This window comes from Ursus arctos, unplaced genomic scaffold (genome assembly GCF_023065955.2).
Source record: "Ursus arctos isolate Adak ecotype North America unplaced genomic scaffold, UrsArc2.0 scaffold_15, whole genome shotgun sequence".
Taxonomy (NCBI): Eukaryota; Metazoa; Chordata; class Mammalia; order Carnivora; family Ursidae; genus Ursus; species Ursus arctos.
The window spans coordinates 8,040,673-8,065,544 of NW_026622819.1; the positions used below are offsets into that span (position 1 = coordinate 8,040,673).

The following is a 24,872-nucleotide window of genomic DNA, read 5'->3' on the forward strand; positions in this document are numbered from 1 at the left end:
AGTGTTGTGGATGAGACTTCAGTGTTATTCTCTCAGCCACTGTTAGTCGAGCCACTATTAGTTGGGGTATTTTTAGCTCAAGAAAACCGGATCTTCCAGACTTTACCCAAACCAAACTTGTCCCCACAGCCCTGCTTCTCTCCCCTAACCTGCATCATCTCTAAGCTTCTCTCCCTAACCTGCATCATCTCTAAGCAGGCCTCAGACAGTTCACTGTCTCCTCCCAGGACTCTTCTAAACGCTCTGGAATCCCTCCTCTCCTCTCCATTTCCCTGCCTGGGTGAGGCCCACATCACTGCTCCCTTTTTCTCTCCCTCTCCAGATCCCTGTCACCCCTCCGCTCTCACAGAACAAAAACGATCAGTCGTGGGACTCCGCAAGCCCAGCCGTGGAAGAAACAAAGGGGTGGGTGTGGATCCTTGATGCCACAGGGACCCTTCTCATTCCTGTCCTCCAGAATAGAAGTGTGTGGGTTTCCCTCCCAGAGGCCTAGGATTGATGGGAAATGGCTCAAGTTGGCCATGGCACATGGGGGTGAAAAAGGCCCTGCCACGGTCCCACCTGATGGAGGGCACATCCTGCAGGGCCCAGGCCTGCGTTGCGGGGGGAGCGAGGTGGCCCTTCTGGATCTGCAGACTCAGAGGGGCCGGTGGGAGTGTCCGCTGTCCAGCCTAGGGTTCATGGGAAGTCAGCAGGGCACAGCGAGAAGAAGGAAGAGCCCTTCCTGGCGCAGACTGGCTCTGCCCCATACGGCTCCTCCTGGCCACGTGCGGCCGCTGAGTGCCTGGCATGGGGCTGGGGCTCCCGAGGAGCTGAGCTGTTTGTGAGATTTAATATAAAGTAATTAAAATCTAAAACCTGAAACTTGACCCTGTACACCTCCCACGTGAACGCATGAGTGATTTCTAATGCAACCCCAGGCCCTGGGCCCGGAAGATGCCCTGTTCTGGAAAATCACTTCCTCGGAGACGGTCACTGTAATCCATTGTTATTTATTAGCTTTTAGAAAAAGCCACACATTCAAAAAGTAAGTTTATTGGCTTGATGTAATTGGGTCAATGAAACCCTATTTTAACCTCAGGATTTCTCCTAGTGCCACGTATGAACGTGACAGAGTCGTCTATATTAAGACAGATAAGTGCCCAGTTAAGCTGGGCTCTGAATCTGAGGTTATAGTTCATGGCCTTCATCATTTGCCACGTTCATCATTTTAAAGGACGTACTTAATTAAAAAGCAAGAAGTCCACACCTGAGCTGTCAGCGGCTCCATCAACAGCCCTAGGTTTTTGCTAATAGTGAGGATATTACTCTGTCATTCAAATTCTTCAGGGACTGACCGGGCTTGGGTTTGTGTTTTTGTTTTTTGGGGGTTAAAAGTGAAATTCTATCATGCATTAGCTTTTTCTACCGAATTTATGTTTCAGAGGAAATAATGAGTTTCAGGATTCCTTGATTTATATAAAGTGAAAATTAAATCAAATGACCCTGTATCCCAAAGCACATTTCTGGATGTGAGCTATTTTGAGGAAGTTTTACACGTGGCCACAGCTAAACATACTTGTGCAACCACTCGAGTAAATTTCTTCTTGCCTCGTCAATATAGGGCTTGTCTTCTGCTGAACAATCTTCTCTCTTTCGATGCACGAAGCCATGGGTTTGCCCAGAAAATGTTTTAATTTGATATTCCACTTTGCAGTGTTTTTTCAACTTCTGGGTCAGCAAAGACACCTGATACGCAAAAGATTTCACGATAGGATGACTTTAGCAATCTAGTCATATTTTCCATTCTCCAAATCCTCTCTGAATGCTCATAAAAGAAATTTAACATCACTGCCTTAAGTTCTGGAGCTATTATGAGTTTTTTACTTTTTATTTTATACCTAACACAGTCCTTACCTCTGGCAAAGGAGAGGATTCTGAGCAATATAAAAATGATACAATATCAGTTATTTGAAATTGTATTAATATCTTTTGTGTATCATTCAATATATAACAAAATAGTCAATATATTCAAGTATAAATTATTTTAAATTTGTATTAATATAATGTGTTAGTTATGAATAACAACAATAATTTCTAAATGACTGCTTTTGATCCAGTTTTCTTCTGCTTTTTTCTTATCAACATACTGGGTTTAACACACCCAATTCTTTTTTTTTTTTTTTTTTAAGTAAACTCTACCTTCAACATGGAGCTCAAACTCACAACCCCGAGGTCAAGAGTTGCAAGCTTCACCAACTGAGCCAGCCAGGCGCCCCCACACCCATGTCTTTAAAGACATACACCTTAACTTGTGGGTTACACATAGGAGGATGGGGAGTCAGGGCCTGCTTCAATGCCCAGTAAACAGACCACAACAGGAGCACTTTTAGGGGGTTACAGCCCCTAAGTCCCTAACAACACCCACCTTTAAAACTTTTTTTTAAAAGATTTTATTTGACAGAGAAAGAAAACACAAGTGGGGGGGAGCATTAGAGGGAAGAGGGAGAAGCAGGCTGCCCACTGAGCAGGGAGCCCCATGTGGGGCTCAATCTCAGGACCCTGGGATCATGACCCGAGCCAAAGGCAGACACAACCGAATGAGCCACCCAGGCGCCCCATCACCTTTAAAACTTTAATCTTGATGGGGGCGCCTGGGTGGCTCAGTCGTTAAGCGTCTGCCTTCAGCTCAGGGCGTGATCCCGGAGTTCTGGGATTGAGCCCCACGTCAGGCTCTTCCGCTGGGAGCCTGCTTCTTTCTCCTCCACTCCCCCTGCTTGTGTTCCCTCTCTCCCTGGCTGTCTCTCTCTCTGTTAAATAAACAAATAAAATCTTTAAAAAAAAAAAAAAAAAAACTTTAATCTTGAATAATATTTGGAGCAACAAATGAACCCTTTGGGATATTTTCCCTGAAAGGGCAAACCATATTATTTAATATAAAAATGAGAAGAGGAGGGGCGCCTGGGGGGCTCAGTTGGTTAAGCATCGGACTCTTGGTTTCAGCTCGGGTCATGATCTCAGGGTCGTGGGATCAGCCCCAGGTCCCACTTCATGCTCAGCAGGGAGTCGGCTTAAGGATTCTCTCTCCCTCTCTGCTTCTCCACCAACTCATGAGCATGCTCTCTCTCTAAATAAATAAATCTTAAAAGAAAAAAAGAAAGAAAGAAAAGAAATGAGAAGAGGAACAATGCCAACTTACTTGCTCAAGGGGAATCACAGCATCATTTTCAGCAAAAATGAACAACGTGGGGTTCTTTAAACTGTGCACATCCTCAGAGTCCTTGACGATGCCTGGAAGATGGGGCAGAAACATGAAGTAGGATTTTCCAACACAAGCCTCAGAAATCTCTGTGGGTTTGGTTTGATTTTTCAAAGTAAAATATGTGCTTTGGGGTTTCGGTTTAGTTCCTTTTTAGCAATTCCACAGAAGTGGCCTGGCCTATAAAATTAGCCTCAAAGAGAAACTTACCTAGTCAGACCTTCCTGCTCTCACTTCACGAGGAGTCAGGCCAGAAACAATAGAATTAGCCCTTGCTGTCTGCTTGCCCTGCACAGAGACAGGAGCAGCCTGAAAAATGCTCCCGTGTGTGACATGCCTTCATTGACAAACAGGTGACAAACTTTCAAATCCAGACCATGTGGCCACTACTGTCCTAGAAGTCTCTCACAGTCCACACAAGCCCCACAGCTTCTGACCTCAGTTTGCCGAGTGGCTTCATTCATAAGGTGGGCGGCTGTTCACGGGCTAGTTGTGCTCAGACAAGACCACAGGTGTGATGTCACGGGTATGACATCACCGGTGTGGTACCCGCTCCTCACAGGCCATCTGTAAAAGTTACCTTTCATCCTTCACTTCAGAATTTTAGTGAGCATTTGGCCAAAAGCCTGTTGTGCCTTGGGGATTCAGAGAACTGTGGGTGTGCCCACTCGTATAGGAAAATAAGCCAAAGTTCTGCAATATGATGCCATTTTAAGATAACAGTAGTGTGAAAGGAAATTATTCTGACACTTGTGAAGGAAGTTTTATTCCAGAGGGACCACCATAGTGGGGTTTGGCTGTAGGGGAGAGAGATCGCTCAACCAGAATACCAGGAAAGTGGGGATTTATGGCCAAGGAGCAGGGTGGGGGGCGGTCGGTGCAAAATGACAAAGAGGAAACATCAGAGTAGGACGGATTCTGGCCAGAGGACATGACGGGATTCTTGCCGACAAGATACAGAGTGTGGGGGGTGAGGAATTTGGTCAGACATCCGAAGTGGGGGACTCTCACTAAACTGCCCCAATGGGTCAAGGACAGAGCCCGGTCGGGGCCTCTTCAGAAAGAGGACCCCCAGAGGAGCCTGGCTCAGGTATGGTCGGGGGCAGGGTCCACGTCAGTAGGAAAAAGAAAATAATGGGTGTCTCCTGCTTCCATATCCTGTGGGCAGCACAGCAAAGCTAAGTAGCCCAGAGAGCCTCCCTCACCTTTAACTCCTCTTGAGGAGGCAGGGAGCCACAGGAGGAATGGCCACGCTCCCTGTCCCACTCTGTTAAGGCCACGTTGCGTGGCTGGACATCCGTTTGATGCCCCCAGGCGGCTCGGAGTCCTGCCACATTCTGCAGCTCATGCAGTGTGCAACAGCGGCCAGAAGGGGGTGCTGGCGAGGCGTCCACGCAGGAGAGCCTTCTGCTATTTCACACAAGGGGACAGTCACCCCCATTGTGCCCAACAGCAAATGACAACTTACTCTCCCTGATGTAAGTTAGTATTTAAAGGATTTTTTTAATGCTAAAAGTAAGCAAAAATACCACAGCGAGAAACCATTAATCCAAATAAGAATCTTTAGTGTAACTGTGCGACATACTATCATGAAAGAAAGCCAAATTTCCTTCTGTGTCTTGTCTTTTTTTTTTTTTTTAACATTTTTATGGTCCGCTTCTCTATCATGAACTTAGTATGCCACGTCTCTACACACGTGTTGGTATTTCACTGCTATACCTGTGGTCTGTTTGGCTAAAATGCGTATGCTGCCACCTACATTTTAGAGTCTTTTCCTTTTCTTTCCTTCCTTCTTTATACGTATATTATGTGTGCACATGCAGCTGAAAATAACTCCTATCTTGGGAAAATACGTCCAGAGGTGTTCCTCATAAAGGATAGTGCTTGATATTAACCATGATCACGAAATAAATGTTCTCCCCTTCACCCTCGGGGGAGAAATCGAGGCCTCGGGTTAGGTGAGTCTCCCAACAGCACACTGTGGGGACCAGGACTCCTCGATCCCGTGACACCCTCTGGTTCCTGCATTATGAACCTGCACTTCTACTTCCAGATTCGTAAAGCCAAGCTCCTTACGAAGGGCGTCTCGGGCTGTGTAGGGCTCCCGGCACTGCTAGCTTGGGAAGAGGCTCCTGGCGGTCACTCGACCCCTCCTCCTGTTTGCACTGTGTAAATGTACAAGGCAGATTTACCGTAGACAGACACCCCCGCCCTGAATTCGGGGTACTTCATCATCACGTGATGGACAGCCACTCCACCCCAGCAGAATCCCACGACGCCGATTTTCTGGGCGTGACACTGTTGTTTCAGATACTTCAAGACAGCATCCACCTCTCTAGAACAGAAAGTTATTCAAGAATCAACAGATACAGGGGGCGCCTGGGTGGCTCAGTCGTTAAGCGTCTGCCTTCTGCTCTGGGCGTGATCCCAGGGTGCTGGGATCGAGCCCTGCATCGGGCTCCCTGCTCCGCTGGGAGCCTGCTTCTTCCTCTCCCACTCCCCCTGCTTGTGTTCCCTCTCTAGCTGTCTCTCTCTCTCTGTCAAATAAATAAATAAATAAAATCTTTTAAAAAGAGAGAGAGAATCAACAGATACAGATCACTTACAGCCAAGCTCAGAGAAACAGAGTAGGGTGGTGACCGGGGCGGGGCACGAGGAAATGGGGAAATACTGGACAAAGGGCACAAACTTCCAGTTCGGGGTTGTAATGTGCAGCCTGGTGACTAGAGTGGATTAGACTGCATGCTCTCCGTGAAGGCTGCTACGAGGGCGGACCTGAAGCGTTCTCACCACCAAAAGGAAAGAGTAACTATGTGACGGGATAGAGGTGTTAGCTAAGGCTATGGGGGCAATCATTTTGCAATATATAAATGTGTTAAATCAACACAGCATACACCTTAAACTTACACATTATATGTCAAGTGTATCTCAATAAAGCCCGGGGAGGGGGGCAGGCAAAACATCAAGAGGTATTTTGTGAGCCCCCCCCCCCGGGGGGGAGGGGGAGCGAGCAGGACAGCAAGTGCTATGCTGACGGACAGTAATGGGGCTTCAGCAGCAGCTCTTCCTGGAAGTTCTGCGAATCTTCTGGAGCTCTGTCCTCACCACGTGCTGTCGCAGTGATGCATATCTCCCCCACGGGTCTCCCCACAGCTCTCACCACCAAGCACAGCCTCCTCCAACCACCTGACCGAGCCACGAGCGGGCTGTTTGCAAACCACAGATCAGACCAGCTCACGTCCCAGCTGAAAGCTGAGCCCTGGCCTTGCACAGCCTCCAGATCAAGGTCAAAGGCCAAAGCACAGCTCCTAAGACCTGATCCCAAGATCCACTCCCCCACCCCACCCCCACCGAGCACCGCAGCCTGCTCTCCTCCGACAGACACCAGCCCCAACCGGGCAGCTCCCCAAACTCTCTGACTTGGCACATTCACTCCCGAAGCTAACATCCCGACTCCGGACCGCCCGTCCCCTCCCGTGCCCAAAGAGCACAGAGGGACTTGGAAATCCGCCAGCACCACGCAAGCCAGGAGAGTACCAAGAATAGCGGCCCTGTCTTCGCAAATGGTTCATTTGCAAATTGCTGGTTTGCAACTCAGTGCATTTTCAACTAGAAGCAAACACGCAAATGGAGGTAGGGAAGCAAGGCCAGCCGGAATGTTCTGTTTGATCGGATAAGGAAGAAACGCTGTTTAAGATTTAAAAAAGAAAAAGAAAGCCATTCTATTGCACTTCCCTTCCCTTTTGATCCCAGCATGTCCTTGAGCACCTTTAAATATATGTATCCACCACTGCGTATAGTTAGACTCATAATGTGAGCAGTAATTAAGTAATTCCACAAGATAACGTGGAAAGAGCAATAGTTGACATTTGGGGTTTTAAATTTTCCTCGAATGTTTTGATCTTAAGAATAACTGCTTTAATTGGAGGGGACAAGAAGGAAGAGACTATTTCTATAAAAATACTTGAACTCAAGTGAACATGTCTGCTGGTGTTGCTCTGCAGTGTTCCCCACTTTTCTGGGAGCACCAGGGTTTAGCTTTGGATGAACCTTTCCCCCCATTCCCCAGTGCTTGGTTCGTATACCCTGGGGGACTCTGCCCTAGGTTCCAGGAGTGAGGTGTGTGGCTCAGGCTGGCCATCGGCGCATAGCAATCTCCTGGCCACAATGATTGATTCAAGGATGGACCTGTGACTGAGCCCTCACCATCAGGGCAAAATGAGAATGTTGCTGGGTTGCTGTAAAGGGAACAGTGGAAGGCTGGAGCTGCTGCAGCCATCTTGCCACCCAGAGGCAAAAGCTGCCTGAGAATGGAGCCAGTGTACAGGCAATGAAGAGAAATGCTGTAAGGCAAGTCCTGGAAATACTGTACTATAAACAACTCCTACCTCAAGCCAGAAGCTACCTCTTTCCAGCTCTATAAACCAATAAATCCCATGACTGCTGAAGCATTCAAGATGGGTTTTCTGTGACTTACAAACAAAAATACTTGACAGATAAAAGGATTTCAGTCTCCTTTCTAAGTTAGTGTTTCTCTTTGTTTTGGTTTTGATTTTTGTTTTGTTTTGTTCTGTTTTTTGAGAGAGAGAGAGCACATGAGCAGGGAGGGGGTACGGCAGAGGAAGGGGGAGAGAGAATCTTAAGCAAGCATGGAGCCCAACATGGGTCTTGATCTCACGATCCAGAGATCATGACCTGAGGCGAAATCAAGAGTCAGATGTTTAACCAACTGAGCCACCCAGGTGCCCCACCCAGTGTTTCTGTTTTATGTCTCATTTTTATTTAAAATGCGTGGCTCTCCCTTTCCCCTGTAGAACAGTACCGCTGGGCTACTCGAACACCTGCCAGAAACGATCACTGTGCTTTGTGCTCAAGGACGTGTGGCCAATGTGGCCACAGGCAGGGGACCATATTCTTAGCAGTTCCCCCAAGGGGAAGGCAGACCCACACAGCGTCTCCTCAGAAAGCAGCAAATGGTCCCAACTATTCTCGCCGACCCCAGCCCCACAGGGAAAGCTGAATTTCACATCCCGTCCCAGTCTCTGTGCCTCTCTTGTGCTTCCACCTCTCATTTTCTCCTCGCTTCTTGCTTCATTTTGTTTCTCTTGGGGCTGCAGGTCCCCTGGGAGGGACTCGGAAAAGGTGAGTGTGCCGGAGGCTTGTCCCCAGGAACCTCAGGGGCGAAGGGGAGGGACGGACGCAGAGCCGGGCAGGGGGAGAAGCTGGCTGTGGCGCAGTCCCCACACAGGCCCCAGCCAGCTCCTCAGGGGAGCTCGGAGCTGGCGTGGCCACTGAGGGTTCCCCTGACTGGAGGTGAGGGAGCCAGGCCTTCATATCCCTGCAGGGATACTCCTCAGGATGGGGCAGAGGAAAACGAGGCAGCTGATGTCCCAGAGACAGTCCCAAGGACAGCTAATGGGCTGGTGACACAAGCGCCCAGGTGACTGCATGTTAACACAGCCTCGGGTGCTCGGCCATGCCGGGAGCTCCCAGGGCAGCCAGGAGCACAGGCTCCTGAGAGAGGGTGGCCCCAGTGAGTGTGGGGCATGAGAAGGGGCCGAGGAGCCAGGCAGGGGCACTCAGCAGGGCCCCTGGCCCTTTGGGCTATGGGCAGGGATCTGCCCAGAGTCCACCAGCCCAGGGGACAGAGAGGGCCAGCAGCCCTGGGGTCAACTCTGAAGGGCACTCTGGTGGGAGAAGAAAGGAGCAGAAAGTTCCAAGGACCGAGTGGCCACAGGCAGGAGACCACATTCTTAGCAGTTTCCCCAACCTCAGCTGGGGGAGCAGCTGATCAAACCCATGGCTCCCGTCAGGTGACGGGGAAGGAGCGTGTTCAGAAGGACAGATGGCCAAGGTGAATCAGGGCTGGTGCTGGAGAAACCTCCTTTGCCCTGGGCTCACATTTACTTGTTGAAAGAGCTTGGCATGAGAGAACACTCCTGGCCCCTTTCCCCCTCCATACGTAGCCCAGACAGAAGAGGGTGTCTGAGCGGCAGCTGAGATCCTTGCTTCTGGGCTGGTGGAGCTAATTCAATGAAAAACTGAAATCTTGGGGGGATCCCCCTCTTTTCTTCTCACTGCTCCCTGGACCCTGTCAAGACAGCAGTCCTGGTCTGATGGGCCTGAGTCTGGGCCCGAAGTCTCTCAGAGGGGGAGCTGGGAGGTCAGGTCTAGGCTGGGGGGAGGGGATGGCCCTTTCGGTCTCCAGTCCTCTGAGCAATCATGGGGCTAGCTAGCCTCCACTCCAGCTTCTTTCCTCTGACCGTTGCCTCGACTGGTTCAGCAGCCAGGACAGGAAGGAAGGAGTGTTGACCCTATGGATCCCCAAAGCCCCCAGTGTCAAGGGAAATCGCACCACCTACAAAGCTCCCTTGGCATGAGCGCCATGAAGTTTCTCCGAGAGGGAAGCAGACGAGCCTGCTGGGCAGCAGGAAAGCTTGCTGGTGTCCCACCTTCCAGGCCACATACGGTGCTCGATGACAGCCGGTTTCCTTAAGCATTAGCTGTGCCTGAGGAAGTCCCACCACGATTGGGCGGGGGGGGGGGGGGGGGGGGGGGGGGGGCCTGAATGGTGAAGCCACACCCACTTCTCCCTCTAACCTCCGCGAGGCCCTGGGACGGGGGTCGGGGGGTGGGGGTGGCACAAACATGGCTAATAACTTACTTATCAATCTTCCTGGCATCTCTTGTTTTCAACCACTCCGGGAAGGCGGACCAGTCCGCAGAAGGGTGCCACGGCTCCCGCCCTACGAAGAAGTCCGGGACGATGGTCCTGTCAAATAGGGACAGTCATTGCTCTTCTTTTTGGAGCTGCTGGTCTTTGCTTACAGTCATTAAGAAGCTCGCTACGTTAGTGACTCTGATTCACAGGGGAAGAAAAGTGGGGACCACGAAGGCCAAGTTTGATCGCATCAAAGAGGCCAGCTGGCCCCAGGCCAGACCACTTCGGATTTCACAACCGTAGGTGTGCGGCCTCTGGCAGCCTGCTTAGAGCCCAGCCCATCTGAAATGACGAGGCAATCCGGTAGGGCACAGTCCCCACCAGATTTATGGCACAGGATGGCGCCCAGGGCCCCCCTCCCCCACCCCAGAGGAGCCGCGTTGCTCAGGCAGCCTTTTGCAGCAGCCCCAGGTCAGAGGGTACACCTGGGTCGCATGTCCAGTCACGATGACCAAGCAATTTTCCCCAGCCTCCGCCCAGGATGCTGACAGGGCACAACCTCCTGCCCGGAGAGAAAGGTCTCTTGCAGGTTCTAAAACAGGCGGCAGAGAGAAAACAAGCCAGTTTCCGAGTCCGTGTCCATCCTCCATGCTAATCAACCCCCGGGCCGGGTCCACATGGCACTGGCCGGAGACTCGCTTCCTAAAATAAAGGCCATCGCCAAGGATGGAGAAACCCGGCTCTTCCTGCCAGGCTGGAAGGAACCCTGAAATCTGGGCCAGAAGAATCCAAGTTCAAGTCCCAGTACAGCCCCGTCTGTCCCGTGACTTTAACAAGTCACTTTTAGCCTCATTTTCTTGGTCTGATGACCAGACAGCACCGCCTGACCTCAGAGGATTATTTTGAAGGCAAAGGGGGTTGGATAAGTGGGAGAGAGCTTTGTAAATCACGGGCGCCTTTGCTCATGTTTTCTGTCCCGTCTCCAACTAAAGGACCCACCGTAAGACAGTGGAAGCCACAGTCCCGCACACCTGCCGGCTGCATGGCGAGAGGACAAGCTCCATCCTCCTGCCTCAGGGCAGTCCTAGCCTTGCGGGGGTGTTGGGAGGATGAAGGACACTTCTCCCTGTAACGCCCTCCGCATGGGGTCTGGCCGAGCCACAGGGCAACTGGGGTTGGCTACTGTGTTTCTTACTGGGTTTGCCCCTACTAAGTTACGTGGCCTCCCATTCCAGACAAAATCTGGGGGCACGCAAAAGTGAAAGCTCAAGTGCAAATCCTCTTTTCAGTCTGCACTAACGTTGAGTCACATGACCGACAGTGGGCATGCTACCTTCAAATCAATTTCTCTTGTAGGAAAACGAGGTAGGTGCACGCTTTGATTTGCAGCTTTTTGAGAAAACAAAGGAAATTGGGTGCACCACACTCGGGGCTGGCGAGTCGCAGGCTGTCTGGAAGCTGGAGGGAAGGAATGGCTCCTCCTCTCCTCCGTGTTTTCTGACACTCTGCCACGACCTGGCGTGGCGGGAAGCAGACAGGTGTGTTCTCGACACTCGATCTGACAAAGGCCTAACCTTCCGGTGATCAGTGAGGTCTCACTGCGCCGTCCTGGAACCCCCGGGAACTTGGACAGGACCGTGATCGCTTGTGTTTAGCATGTGTTTAACCCAGGCTAACCACGGGCGCCCTGCTTGTGAAACCTGACCCGGGATGAGATGTGCCGAGGGCCAAGGAGCAGATCCATTTCACAGCTGGCGAGGTCTGCCCCAGGCGTCCTGTACCTGTGTCCAGGCAGGCCCCACATCGGGAAATAACTCTCTCGGATGAGTCCACAGGCCCAGGCACTGCGAGGAGGAGCCGAAGCCCCAGGGGTGGGCTGGGAGCAGTGGCTGCCTCTGGAGGCCAGGTGGTGGTTAGACTCACGTGACATTCATTCCCCATTTACCTGCACCCTGTGAGATGAGGAAGTAGGTCACCTAACTTAGAATGCAGGTGGGGCTTTTTGGGTTTGGTTTTGTTTTCCCTCAAGGGAACAAAATAGATCACAGAAATCTCCATGAATTTAAGGAAAGTAACAGAACTTCATACGTACGTGTATCCATTTCCTGCGATCATGTCAGCCATGTATCTGGTATTGGGCAACTGCCAGCCAAATATATCCTGAATGACGATCACAGCCTTGCCTGTGTCGAAGGGGGGCTTGGTGACATAAGCCTTGATGTGCTCGACTTGAACTTCGCGCCCCATCCCTCCATACTCTATCCTGTGGCCAATGTCACACGGACAAGGATAAGCCTCGTTAGCCATTGCAGAGATGCAAGTTGGGCTACAGAGAGAGAAACAGGCATTATATTCTGAATGGTGCAAATCCAAAGATTATAAACAGTAAGCAAACTAAAATCAAGAGTATAGAAAAGGATTCATTTTAACTACACTCATCATGTATTCATGGAGGAAAAAGCTGGTAACTTGTGATTCTGGGTGGGGCTAATAGGAATCCATTCCCATTACAAACACTAGACATACCAGAGTGAAAGTAATCAACAGATAAAAATTAAAACGGTGGCACTCCTAGAAACAAGGGAACAATCCCCAGCCAGGATTGGAAAGGAGACTTGAAGCCAGGGTCAGGGTGGCATGAGCAGATATGGAGGGAGCCCGGCGATGCTGGGGACCAGGCTAGACCCAAAAACAAGCCCTAAAACCCCCCATGAGATGGGGATTTGTGACTGAGACCCCATGCAGTGTCAGAGCCCCCAAAGGTTTATATTTAATGGGGAAAATAAAAACAAAAAACAACAACAAAAGAAAAAAAAAGAAAACTCCACCAACAAGGACTAGGACCATGGTTAGAAAGCCAAGGGAGGGGAAAAAAGAAACCAATCCCCCAAAATGTCCCCTCTCCTTTCAAAGTAGGAATACCTAGACTGTGAAATTAACAGAACAACTGACCCTGGGCACTGAAGTTGCTGGGCACCTGGAAGAAGCAAAAGCAAATCTACTTAGAACAAAGACTTTCACACTCCAGGACAAAAGACGCTACTCCCTGAAGAGGGCCGGTAAAGGGGAAAGCCCAGGGTAGCTGGCGTCTGGAGAGAAGGTGCAGGGAACGTCAACTGTTTTTGCTGGCAGATGGCACGTGGGGGGTATCAGGCAAAGAGGAGTCCATGAGGATGAGGGATTTTGCCCGAGCAACTGGAAAAGGAGAAAGGGTCTTTAAATGAGAAGGGGGAGACTCGGGAAGAGCAGGTTGGAGGAAATCGGGTCTTCGATGTGGGGTGGTAAGCCTGAAACGTCCGTCAGACGAGCTGAGTGGACAGCTCATCACAAGAAGTTCAGGGCAGGGGTCCAAGCTGAAACTACAAACTTGAGAAGAGTCAGCAATATACAGTTGAGCCTCTTTTTTTTTTTTTTTTTTTTTTTTTGCAGATTCCATACACATGAATTTGCCTAGTTGGAAAATTTACTTGCAACTCCAAAATCAATATTTGCAGTGCTTTCGCCATCCACAGACTTCCGTAGAGCAGTGACAGATCCGAGTCACTGACACGCACGGTCCCAGCCGAGGTCGAACAAGGTAATGCTCTGCCTTCTCAGTCAGCTCCCACTGCAAACAAGTATCCTGTTCGCTTTCTGTTGAGTCTGGCATCTTCTGCATTTCTGTGCTTTTGGCTGGCGATGTCGTTGTTTACGAACAGACCCCATGCATAGTGCTGAAGAGCTGTCTAGTGACCCTAAGGGCACAAAGATGCGCCTCCAAAATAATACGTACAGTACACAAGCCTAGTTCAGGTGTGCGCTACAGCCGCTGATGGCAGGTGCAATGTCAGTGAATCAACTCTGTATTAGATACGGTGTCTCTACACAGAAACACACGTAAAACGGGGTGATGCATTGACCAGTTGACGGAAACGTGACCAGAGGCTCGGAGCAGTGGCTCGGGGTTTGCTAGTCCGCTGTCCACATGACTTTATCGACCACGACGATGGTTGGCCCTTGAACTACGTGGGTTTTAACTGCAGGGCTCCCCTTACACATGGATTTGTTTTCCATAAATACAGTCCAGGACTGTGAATGTATTTTCTCTTTTTTCTAACTTTCTTAACATTTTCTTTTCTCTAGCTTTCTTCATTGTAAGAATACACGCAAAATACGTGTCAATCATTGGTTTATGTTACTGGCAAGGCTTCCGGTCGACGGAGGCTGTTAGGAGTTACGTTTCTGAGGAGTCAAAAGTTATATGCAGATTTCTGACTGCACAGAGCTCAGCGCCCCTAACCCCCGTGTTGTTCAAGGGTCAACTATGCTGTAAGTAATGAGAATCAGCTGTACATTGTATTTAAAACCTTGAGAGTGAATGACATCATGAAGGGAATGACAGTAGATAAAGAAGAGAAGGATCTAGCAGATCGAGCCCTGGGGTCTTCACCATAAAAGGCTTCGGGGAGTAAGAAGGAACAAGACAGTGAGTCTGAGAAGAAACAGCGAGTGAGAGGGGAGGAACCCCCAGTCATGGGCCTGGAGCCATGTGAAGACGGGGTTTCAAGGAGGCAGAGTGTAGACCGAGACATTCTGCAAGAAGCTCAGGGTGAGTTCCACAAGAACAGGTCTGGAGGACCGGGGTGGCAAGACAGCAGCGAGCTGGAGAGAATGACAGGATGAACACAGAAGCCGTTCAAGGCTTTAGCCAGAAACAGGAGCAAAGAAAGTGAGCAGAAGATAGAGGGAAGATAGGGCAACAAGTGTTTTTATTTATTTATTTTTTAAGATTTATGTATTTATTCCAAAGAGAGAGAGTGAGAGAGAGAGAGAGAGAGAACAAGTGGGAAGGGGAGGGGCAGAGGGAGAGTGAGAAGCAGGCTCCCCGCTGAGCAGGGAGCCCAATGCGGGACTTGATCCCAGGACCCCAGGACCATGACCTGAGCCCAAGGCAGACGCTTCACCGACTGAGCCACCCAGGCGCCCCTCTTTTTATTTTTTAATGGAAGAAATTTCAGCACATTTATATGTGGATGAGAGTGGTACCTCACGGAGGAAAACAAAGCAAAACCAAACCAAACCAAACCAAACCGAAGATGCGAGGGGCACAGGATCAGCACGGGGAGATGACCTTCCCTGGAAGCGCAGACGGGTCCTCCACGGTCCCGGGAGGGAAGAGAAGGCTGGGCGATGTCGGGGCAGGGGGCTGTGGATACTCCCTACTCGCATCTGCTCAGAGAACTGAGAGCAGAGTCAACAGTGAGAGTGAGAGCAGCAGGGAGGTCGGAAGGAACAGAAGTGGGAAAATGAAGGACCAGGGAAATGTACACGGTCCCAGAGGCTGTGTCCCTCCAGCCACGTTCAGCGGCAGGATGGTGGTTTGAAGCAGGCAGAGAGATCGAGCAGAACAGAACCGGGCTCCGGAGGTCATTATGGGGGCAGGAGGGCACAGTGGATCCGTGGCGGGAGGACAGACTGGCCAAGAAGGGGATAAGATGCGACACTGAGCAACCCAGGGGAGCAAACAGATCACAGTGGATCCCCACCTACCGTGTCGCAGCCCTGCCAGATGGTGACAAACCTGAGGAGGAAAGCAAAAGGAATCTGTTAGAAGAAAATAGAGAATACCGTTTTCTTGAGTCTTAGCATAAAGCAGCATTTCTTTCATTAGGCCCAGAAAACATAAGCTACAAAGAAAAAGATTAATAAATTTCATTAAGTACGTATGAGTCTGCTCGAGCTTCCGTGACAAAATAGCACAGGCTGGGCTATGTATTTCTCATAGTTCTGGAGGCAAGAACTCCCAGAACCTATGAACGTGCCCTTATTTGGAAATAGCATCTTTGCAGAGGTAATCAAGTTAAGATGAGGTACCGGGGTGGCTCAGTCAGTGCAGCGTCTGACTCTCCATTTCGGCTCAGGTCATGATCTCGAGGTTGTGAGATCCAGCCCCGCATTGGGCTCCTCACTCAGCAGGCAGTCTGCTCGAGATTCTCTCCCTCTCCTTCTGCCCCTCCCCTCTCAAATAAGTACATAAATCTGTTTAAAAAAACGTTAAGATGAGGATTAGGGTGGCCACTAACCCGATAACTAGTATCCCTTATAAGAAGAGGGAAATTTAGATACAGAGACACACGGGGACGAAGGCCACCTGAAGACATAGGCAGACAGTGGAGTGAGGCACCTACAAGCCCAGGAACACCAGGGACTGCTAGCAACCATCAGAAACTAGGAGAGAAGCAAGCAAGGAGTCCCCTCTGTAGGTTTCAGAGAAAGCAGGGCCCTGCTGACACCCTCATTTCGGACTTCTGGCCCCCAGAACTGTGAGAATACATTTCTGTTGTCATAAGTCACCCAGCTGGGTGACAGACAACATGTATACTTACCAATATGATAAATCTTAGAAACGTAACGCTGTATAAAAGACAATGGCCTTTTTGATGCTAAGTAAACACTAAAAAGGAAAATCGTCCTGACTTTTCCAATAAATACACTGTTGTAAAAGTGTAATGCATAAACACACCACCCTTAGACAGTGGTTACTGGCGAGGGAGAGAGGGTGGAGACAGCTGGCTTTAATTGCATTTGTTACATTTTATTTCCTAAGAAAATTTTGATTAAGGACAAAATGTTCCCATGTTTTAAGCCTGGGTCACGTGTATATGGGTAGCTGTTATATTATGTCCTGTGCCTTTCAGAATATTTTAGGAAGAAAATAACTAAATTTTAAAGAAACACAAATTAAGAGCTAGTCATTTGCTCAAAGAAAATTTTTAACTATCCCTCACGGTTTTGTTTTCACAAGCTCAGTTATAAAACTATTGTTAGTAAGAGAAGTCACAATAATCCAGTACCAACGGCAGCAAATTTTATGTCCAATGCACTATTTGTGGACAGCCGATTCCTTAGGCTGATTTCTTTCTCTTTTTTGAAAATTTAAATTCTATTTAGTTGACATACGGTTCATCATTTACATATAACACCCAGTGCTCATTACAAGTGCCCTCCTTAATGCCCATCACCTATCTATCCCAACCCCCGCCCACCTCCTCCAGCAATCCTCAGTTTGTTTTCCAGTTAAGAGTCTCTCATGATTTGCTTCCCTCTCTCTCTCTTTTCCCCCTTCCAAATATTCATGTTTTGTTTCTTAAATTCCACATATGAGCAAAATCGTATGGTATTTGTCTTTCTCTGATTGACTTATTTCACTTAGCATAATACACTCTAGCTCCCTCTGCGTCATGGCAAATGGCAAGATGTCTTTCTTTTTGATGGCTGAGTAGTAGTCCATTGTGTGTGTGCGTGTGTGTGTGTGTGTGTGTGTGTGTGTAGACATAAATAGACATTTTTCCAAAGAAAACATCCAGATGGCCAACAGACACATGAAAAGATGCTCAACATTACTCATCATCGGGGAAATGCAAATCAAAACCACAATGAACTGTTTCCATAGTTTGGCTATTGTTGATAATGCTGCCATAACCATCGGGGTGTATGTATCCTTTCAGTGTGTATTTTAGAATCCTTTGAGTAAGTACCTAGTAGTGCAATTGCTGGATCATAGAGTAGCTCTATTTTTAACTTTTTGAGGAACTGCCATACTGTTTTCCAGAGTGGCTGCACCAGTTTGCATTCCCACCAACAGTGCACGAGGGTTCCCCTTTCTCTGCATCCTCGCCAACACCTGTTGTCTCCTGTGTTGTTAATTTTAGCCATCTGACAGGTGTGAGGTGATATCTCATTGTGGTTTTGATTTGTATTTCCTGATGATAAGTGATGTTGAGCGTCTTTTCATGGGTCTGTTAGCCATCTGGATGTCTTCTTTGGAAAAGTGTCTATTTATGTCTTCTGCCCATTTCTTAAGTGGATTATTTGTTTTTAGGGTGTTGGGTTTAATAAGTTCTTTATAGATTTTGGATACTAACCCTTTATTGCATATGTCATTTACAAATATCTTCTCCCATTCCATAGGCTGCCTTTTAGTTTTGTTGATTGTTTCCTTTGCTGTGCGGAAGCTTTTTATCTTGATGAAGTGCCAATAGTTCATTTTTGCCCTTGCTTCCTTTCCCCCATTGACGTGTCTAGTAAGAAACTGCTACAGTCAAGGTCAAAGAGGTTGCTGTCTGTGTTCTCCTCTAGAATTCTGATGGTTTCCTATCTCACATTTAGGTCTTTCATCCATTTTGAATTTATTTTTGTGTGTGGTGTAAGAAAATGGCCCAGTTTCATTCTTCTGCATGTTGCTGTCCAGTTTTCCCAACACCATTTGTTAAAGAGACTGTCTTTTTTCCATTGGATATTCTTTCCTGCTTCGCCAAAGGTTAGTTGACCATATAGTTGTGGATCCATTTCTGGGTTCTTTATTCTGTGCTGTTGACCTATGTGTCTGTTTTGGTGCCAGTACATACTGTCTTGATGATCACAGCTTTGCAATAGAGCTTGAAGTCCAGAATCATGATGCCCCTAGTTTTGCTTTTCTTTTTCAGAATTGCTTTGGCTATTTGCGACTTTTGTGGTTCCATACAAATTTTAGGACTGTTTCTTCTAGCTCTATAAAAAATGCTGGTGGTACCTTGATAAGGATTGCATTAAGTATGTAGATTGCTTTAGGTAATATAGACATTTTAATAATGTTTGTTCTTCCAATCCAAGATCATGGGATGTTTTCCCATTTCTTTAAGTCCTCTTCAATTTCTTTCATAAGTATTTCATAGTTTTCAGAGTACAGATCTTTTACGTCTTTGGTTAGGTTTATTCCTAGGTATCTTATGGGTTTTGGTGCAATTATGAATGGGATCGATTCCTTGATTTCGGTTTCTGTTGCATCATGATTGATGTGTAGGAAGGTAACACTTCTGTTCGTGATTTTATATCCTGCGATGTTGCTGAATTCATGTATCAGTTCTAGCAACACTCTGATAGACTATTTCAGGTTTTCTACATAGAGTATCATGTCATCTACAGATAATGAAAGTTTGACTTCTTCCTTGCCGATGTGGGTGTCCTTAGGCTGATTTCTTCCCTGAGTTATCCTATGGGGCCTCAGAACCACAAAATATCCTGGCCATTCCAAAGCACCCTTGAATCTGAATCTTATTACTTTATTTTCAGTTGATACCCGCTTTCCAGAAGGAATGTTTATGGCCAGGAGAGCCGCCATCTGGACTGATCTGCACAAAGGGGCAGTGCCCAGAAGAGCCTGGTGTGGAAGGCTGGACTCCAGCCAGACCCGTCCGTGGCACAGCATTGCAGTGTGTTTTCTAGGCCAAGGCCACAGGGCGGGCAGACATTTTCCAAGGACTACACACCCCTGAGGCTCCCAGGGAAAGAGCCTCGTGGAACACAGCAGAGCCGCTCTACTGACTGGAGGAAACACACAATTTCTGTACATCCCTTCTGGGATTTTGGCTTTGCCCCACCCCATGACACATTTGTTAAAGGAGAATTTTCAGAGAAAAGTAAATCCATGACTCTCATAAGATTTTTTTTTAAATGAACACATAACGGATTTTATTTCACTCCTATAACAGGGAATGAGGTGGCTGTGATCTGGTTTGAAGGAAGAAGGAAAGAGCACAAATGTATACGCCATAAAGGCACGTTGAGATTGCAAAAGGAGAGAAAACGGATTTTTCCTCAGGTAGGAGGAACCCAACTGATTCTCCACCAGAGGGGACAGAATTTACTAACTTACTGGTTATCAGCGGCTTACAAAGAGTTTCAGTGGCACCAAGGCAATGACCAGGGCCAGAGTCGAACGACCCAGAAGGGTGTGCCACCGATGACAGAGGCTGTCCCAAAAAGACACGAAGTTTCTCCTGCATGACATTAACTGTGAGGTCGCTCACAGTGAGCAAAAGGTTTCCTCCTCCATGGGGATGGGACTGTGGGTCTGACGTGTACGGTGGGGGCTTCATAAAATGTGTCAAGAAGGGCTTTTCTGGGGCTGGCTTGGTCGGTAGAGCATGCAACTCTTGATCTCCGAGTTGTGAGTTTGAGCCCCATGTTGGGTGGAGAAATTACTTAAAATCTTAAAAAAAACAATAGAAGAAGAAGGGCTCTTCTGTTTCCTGGCAGGTGGCTTGGCAACACTCACAGGCCACCTCGAGATCAGATCTGTGGTCTCCACTAGTGAAGCCTCTGGAAGTCAGAACCCTCCTCAGGGCACCAAGGAGAATGAAGACAGGCCCCTGCAGAGGAGACCCTGACTGGAACGTTCTTTGACGAGGCCACACTGGCTAGCAGGGCTAACGCTCGTGATGCGCCCATGACCTTCGTGCAAGATGCCACAGAAGTGTGAGTGACCTCAAGGCCCGCTTTCCCAAAGTGACTCACAGTCCCTTAACCACCTCTCTCCTTCACCAAGCTCCTCGGAACTCTTCTCAAACAGACTCTGGAGTTTCCAATGGCCTCTCTGCCGTGTCTAGTTCCGGTAAGAATTCTGCTAAGTCAGTTTCACAGAATCCCTGACTCTCCAAATCTAATCTGGTTCCTCATCCTCCACTACCCCCTGGGTGAGATCTGATCACACTGGCTTGTCTTCTGCAAGAACCCCGTTAGGTCGGTTTTCCAGAACTCCCATCCCCTGTGATGTTTCCTCTTAGCCATTTTCCATCCACAGACCCCCACTCCACTCCTTGGCTCTAAATTCCCACTTTTCTTTGTTATTTGCGGAGTTGATCCCAATCTCTCTCCCCCACTGTAAAACCCCACTTCAGTGGTCCTTACACGTATCCCTATGGTCCTGAATAAGGTCTGCCTTCCGTTCTTTAACAAATGCCTTGACTGAATGATTTATTCTTCAACACCCTGCCGCACTGCTTCACACACTGAGTGCCTCCCCAATATCACAAGTCAAGACCCATGGGGATCACTGGTGCCTGTCTGATCAGCCAATTCCAAGGGGCTGACCTGTCCTGCCCCCTCTCCTAACCTGAGCCTTCCCGAGGCATTCCTTTGCCCCATATAGATCTGTGCTTCTTGACGTCTCACCTGAACCAGTTATAACATCTGCCTGGTTCCCTCTTTCATGAGTAAAATAGAATCTTTAACACGTGCCATTTAAAAAAATATTTTTTAAGGTAATCTCTACACCCAACACGGGGCTCAAACTCACAACCCCGAGATCAAGAGTCGCATGGTCTACCTGACAGAGCCAGCCAGGTGCCCCAACACATGGCTCATTTTTATGTCTGTATGACAGTCATGATTTTACCTTTCGCTGAAAATTATCTTTTAACAATGCAATTGAACAACATTCCCTTTTTCTCACTGGAAGTCAGAAAGGCAAGAAATGGGTGGCAAAGCGTGGTCCAGCAAGTCTGGTTTTTCTGCTCTCATACCCTCAAGGATTTAAGTAACTCGGAAGTCAGACTTCCCAATGCAATGATGTTCTCCTACAGAAACAGAGAAAACAGATTTCGACGAGCAAACGGAATTGGCATCCATGGGACTGTAACCGGCAAAGAAGACAAGGAATAAATGGCTAGAAGCTTCAGAGATCTGGAAACCATCAGCAAGCAAAACAAAGGCTGAAAGGTAACAGGAAGGTGGTGACTAACAGGGAAGGCTCGGCGTTTCCCCTTCCTGGGTAAACACCGCAGAAACTTGCCTGGCCGCTGATTTTCCATCTGTCTTGCAGCTGGGAAGGCTCAGGCACAGCCCTACTTATCCGTCTACCTGTCGATGACCCTACGAACGCCAACAACTCCAGATATTTATTTGTCAGCAATCACACTTGCGTCTTCCACAGGGTACAGGTCTAGGCTGCATTCATTAGAAAGGTAGATCTGATGAGTACCCACTGGCCTGCAAGCATGCCGACCATATGGCTGCCTTTGGCCTTCAGAGGCCTGGAGAGCGTTTCCCCTGGCACCTGTGGGGCTCACACCTTGTTCTAAATGGGCTTTGAAAACGACAGGTTGTATTTCCCCTCGGCAAGTAGACCCAAATCGCCTCCAACTCACATGGCTGGGTGTGTGATCTGTGGGGTCTTTCTTGGCAACGCACACCAAGTACCCAGCACCAAGGATGTCGCCATGTCTCCTCTCTAGACCCAGGAGCCATCCTAAGGAAATACTGCCAACGTGGTTAATGTTTGAAGCCGAGTCCATCTTGTCAGTTCAGGTGAAAGAACAAACACAGGAGGTCATACTGACCCCAGGCACAGCCAGACCAGTCAAGGAACATGTGGGCCTAGGCTCAAGGGATAAGAATGCTGCTCAACTTTCTAACCTAAGGAACACAGATATGTCCCAGATTCCAAGCTTCCTCAGATGGAAAAGACCAACACGGCACCAAAGTGGTCAGCTGCTAATATGACCTCATGGGTCCCCAATCAACGGTGTCCACCTCCTAGGACAGCCCTTCCCAAATTTTGCCCTTAAAAGCCCTCATCTGCAAGCCAGCGAGGATTCTGGACTTTTGAGCAATTGTTGCCCGTTTTCTTGGGTGGCCCCACACCAGTAAATCAAGGATCTTTCTCCTCTGCAAAAGCTCGGTGTCAAGTTTTTATCAGCTTGCTGCCTGTCTGGTGGACAAACTCTCACTTGCTTCGGTTACATTTTGAGGCAAATATGCTCATTTTCCCACAGGTTTATACTGGTAAAAACTCCACGACCGAAACGTCCAACTCTAGGACAGCAATGACAAAGCGTACTCGATGGCATGAAAGAAAGGCCCCAGACAAATGGAAAAAATAAAGACGAGTTTCCGTACAGCATGAGTCCAACCACGTTTTTCAACCGTGTGCCTACACAGCACAGGAAAACGCACCAAAGGCCGCTGGCCAGGGCTGCTTTGCCGCAGTGACAACGTGCTGCAGCTTTGGCAGAAGTCAGGTTCTGAAAAAGGGCTTTGATCGGCTCCTGACCTGTGCACACGGTGAGCTGCTCTACCGCCTGCAAACACGCGCGCGAGGGAGCGCAGAGCGGGGCTGCGCGCGTTGCTGGGTCCCCGCGGCGCACGTACCTGTCCGCCGCCCGAAGCCTGCGTTCTCGCCGCGCGAAGGCGGCCCGCCGAGCTCGGGGACGCTCGGGGCGGGCGGAGAGGAGGTGCCTCCCGCGGGGACGGAAGTGGACGCGGTGACGGAGGGCGGCGGATCCCCGCGGGCCAGTGGCTGTCCCGGATTCCCAGTCTCCCGCGGGAAGGCCGGGCGGGCGGGAGGGAGGGGGTGGGGCAGGGGAGGGGAGGCCTGGAGGGCAAGGGGTGGGGGCGGGACGAGGAGGAGAGGGGGGGAGGGGGGAGGGGAGAGAAGGAGGAGGGAGGCGGGAGGAGGGCCAGAAGCAGGAAAACGGCCAGCCTGTGAAATTTACACGCGTCCCTGGCTCCTAGGACCTGGGACTTCCCTGTCGTAAATCTAGATTAGGCTATTTTTAAAAATAAATGGTTACGGGGGCGCCTGAGTGGCTCTGTCGGTAAGCGTCTGCCTTCGGCTCAGGGTGTGATCCCGGGGTTTCGGGATCGAGTCTCACATCGGGCTCCTCCGCTGAGAGCCTGCTTCTTCCTCTCCCACTCCCCTGCTGTGTTCCCTCTCTCGCTGGCTGTCTCTCTGTCACATAAATAAATAACATCTTTAAAAAATAAAAATAAATGGTTACATATTCGTAGTTGCGCCCCCCTCCGTCCACCCTCCATGCTTTGTCTGGTCACCTAAAGTTGTCATAACCGATTCAGTTGGCTCCAATGATCGAAAGAGGAAGAAATGCGCGTTAGGAAAATCAGTGACAGTGGAGTAAGGAGTAGCAGCTTCCTGAGGCCACAAGAAGGTAACCACAGATCTTCTGACCCCAGAGATAGAACCTTATTAATTTAGATGCTTCTAAACGGAAAATGTGTAAATCCTGACTGAGGATGACTTTTTCCTTCAAGGATCTTTTCTGGAGAAAGATGGCAAATCAGTAAGATAAAAAGACGGCTGGGGTAAGGTTTGTGAGGAAGACAATTGGACTGTTCCACAGTAATCTTCAGGCAAAGGTAAAATCATTATGCTCACACACATGTAAAAATGACATGTGTTAAAGATTCTATGCTCCTCATTAATTAATGAGGAAACCAGGCAGATGTTAAAACCAGTTCAGAAGCACCTGGCTGGCTCAGTTGATTAAACATGGGGCTCTTGATTTCAGCTCAGGTCATGATCTCAGGGTTGTAAGATCAAGCCCCCCATCCAGTTCCGCTCAGTGTGGTATCTGCTTGAGATTCTCTTTCTCTCCATCTGCCCCTTCCCTGGCTCTTGTGCACGTGCTCTCTCTCTCTCTCTCTCAAATAAGTAAGTAAATAAAATCTTTTTTTTTAAAGTTTTTAAAAAAAACAGTTCAAAAGAAAAATCCCAAAATATCACACGTTTACATTTATATAGAGTAAAAAGGGGTTGAAAGTGTAGATTGAGGCAAACTGGCTTTCTTCCAGGGGATGGGAAAGGGGGGCAGTTACACAAGAAAGTTTGCGTGTCTTCCATTCACCTACGACTTACACAATTATCAAGTGTCTCCGAGACATTGAAAGATGAGAATCAGCCTGGAAGGTGTCCTCTAGACCAGCCTAGTTTTCCAACAAAACACAAAATTGTTTCCGTAAGACTGTTAAGCACCTTCTAGCGTCTTGGAAGTACCCTTTACATGGAAAGACTAGATATGACTAATTACATGTGATTTTTCTCTATTTGCTAATTTAGCTCCCCAAGCATCATTACTAACTTCTTCCTTAATAACACTGCTGTTAAGATGAGGTCGTTCCTAATCGTGAGCCCCCATGTCTTGCTGCACTTGCTAGCTCAGTGTTAGATCTATGCGTGTACTTCAAAGTTAAAAATAGTTGCCTCCCCTATCAGTCTCAATTGGCAAAATGTGCTGTAGATTCAAATTTTATGAGACAGCCCTATATTGTGAAATACGCCTTTGCCACAACATTCAAAAGCAGTTTATTCCTACCATTTTCCCACCTATTTTCCTAAGAGGATCTAGCGGAGTCTTCCTACGGTTTTACTCATCACTT

The 24,872-nt window shown here is 48.7% G+C and overlaps 1 protein-coding gene across 4 annotated transcripts; it reads right to left on the reverse strand.

The window, feature by feature from the left end:
- Positions 1-976: 976 nt before the first annotated feature.
- Positions 977-23,409, reverse strand: CMBL (carboxymethylenebutenolidase homolog). Of its 4 annotated transcripts, none has more exons than XM_026506691.4 (7): positions 22,848-23,409; positions 15,429-15,459; positions 11,992-12,225; positions 9,903-10,010; positions 5,431-5,573; positions 3,179-3,270; positions 977-1,728 (listed from the first exon to the last, which is right to left on the reverse strand). In XM_026506691.4, the coding sequence occupies exons 3-7, from the start codon at positions 12,204-12,206 to the stop codon at positions 1,549-1,551; spliced, it is 738 nt and encodes a 245-aa protein (XP_026362476.1). In that variant the 5' UTR covers positions 12,207-12,225; positions 15,429-15,459; positions 22,848-23,409; the 3' UTR covers positions 977-1,548. The 4 variants fall into 4 exon arrangements, with proteins under 4 accessions (XP_026362476.1, XP_026362477.1, XP_044242927.1 ...); XM_026506692.4 differs by having other exon boundaries at positions 22,750-23,015; XM_044386992.3 differs by having other exon boundaries at positions 21,094-23,015.
- Positions 23,410-24,872: the final 1,463 nt, after the last annotated feature.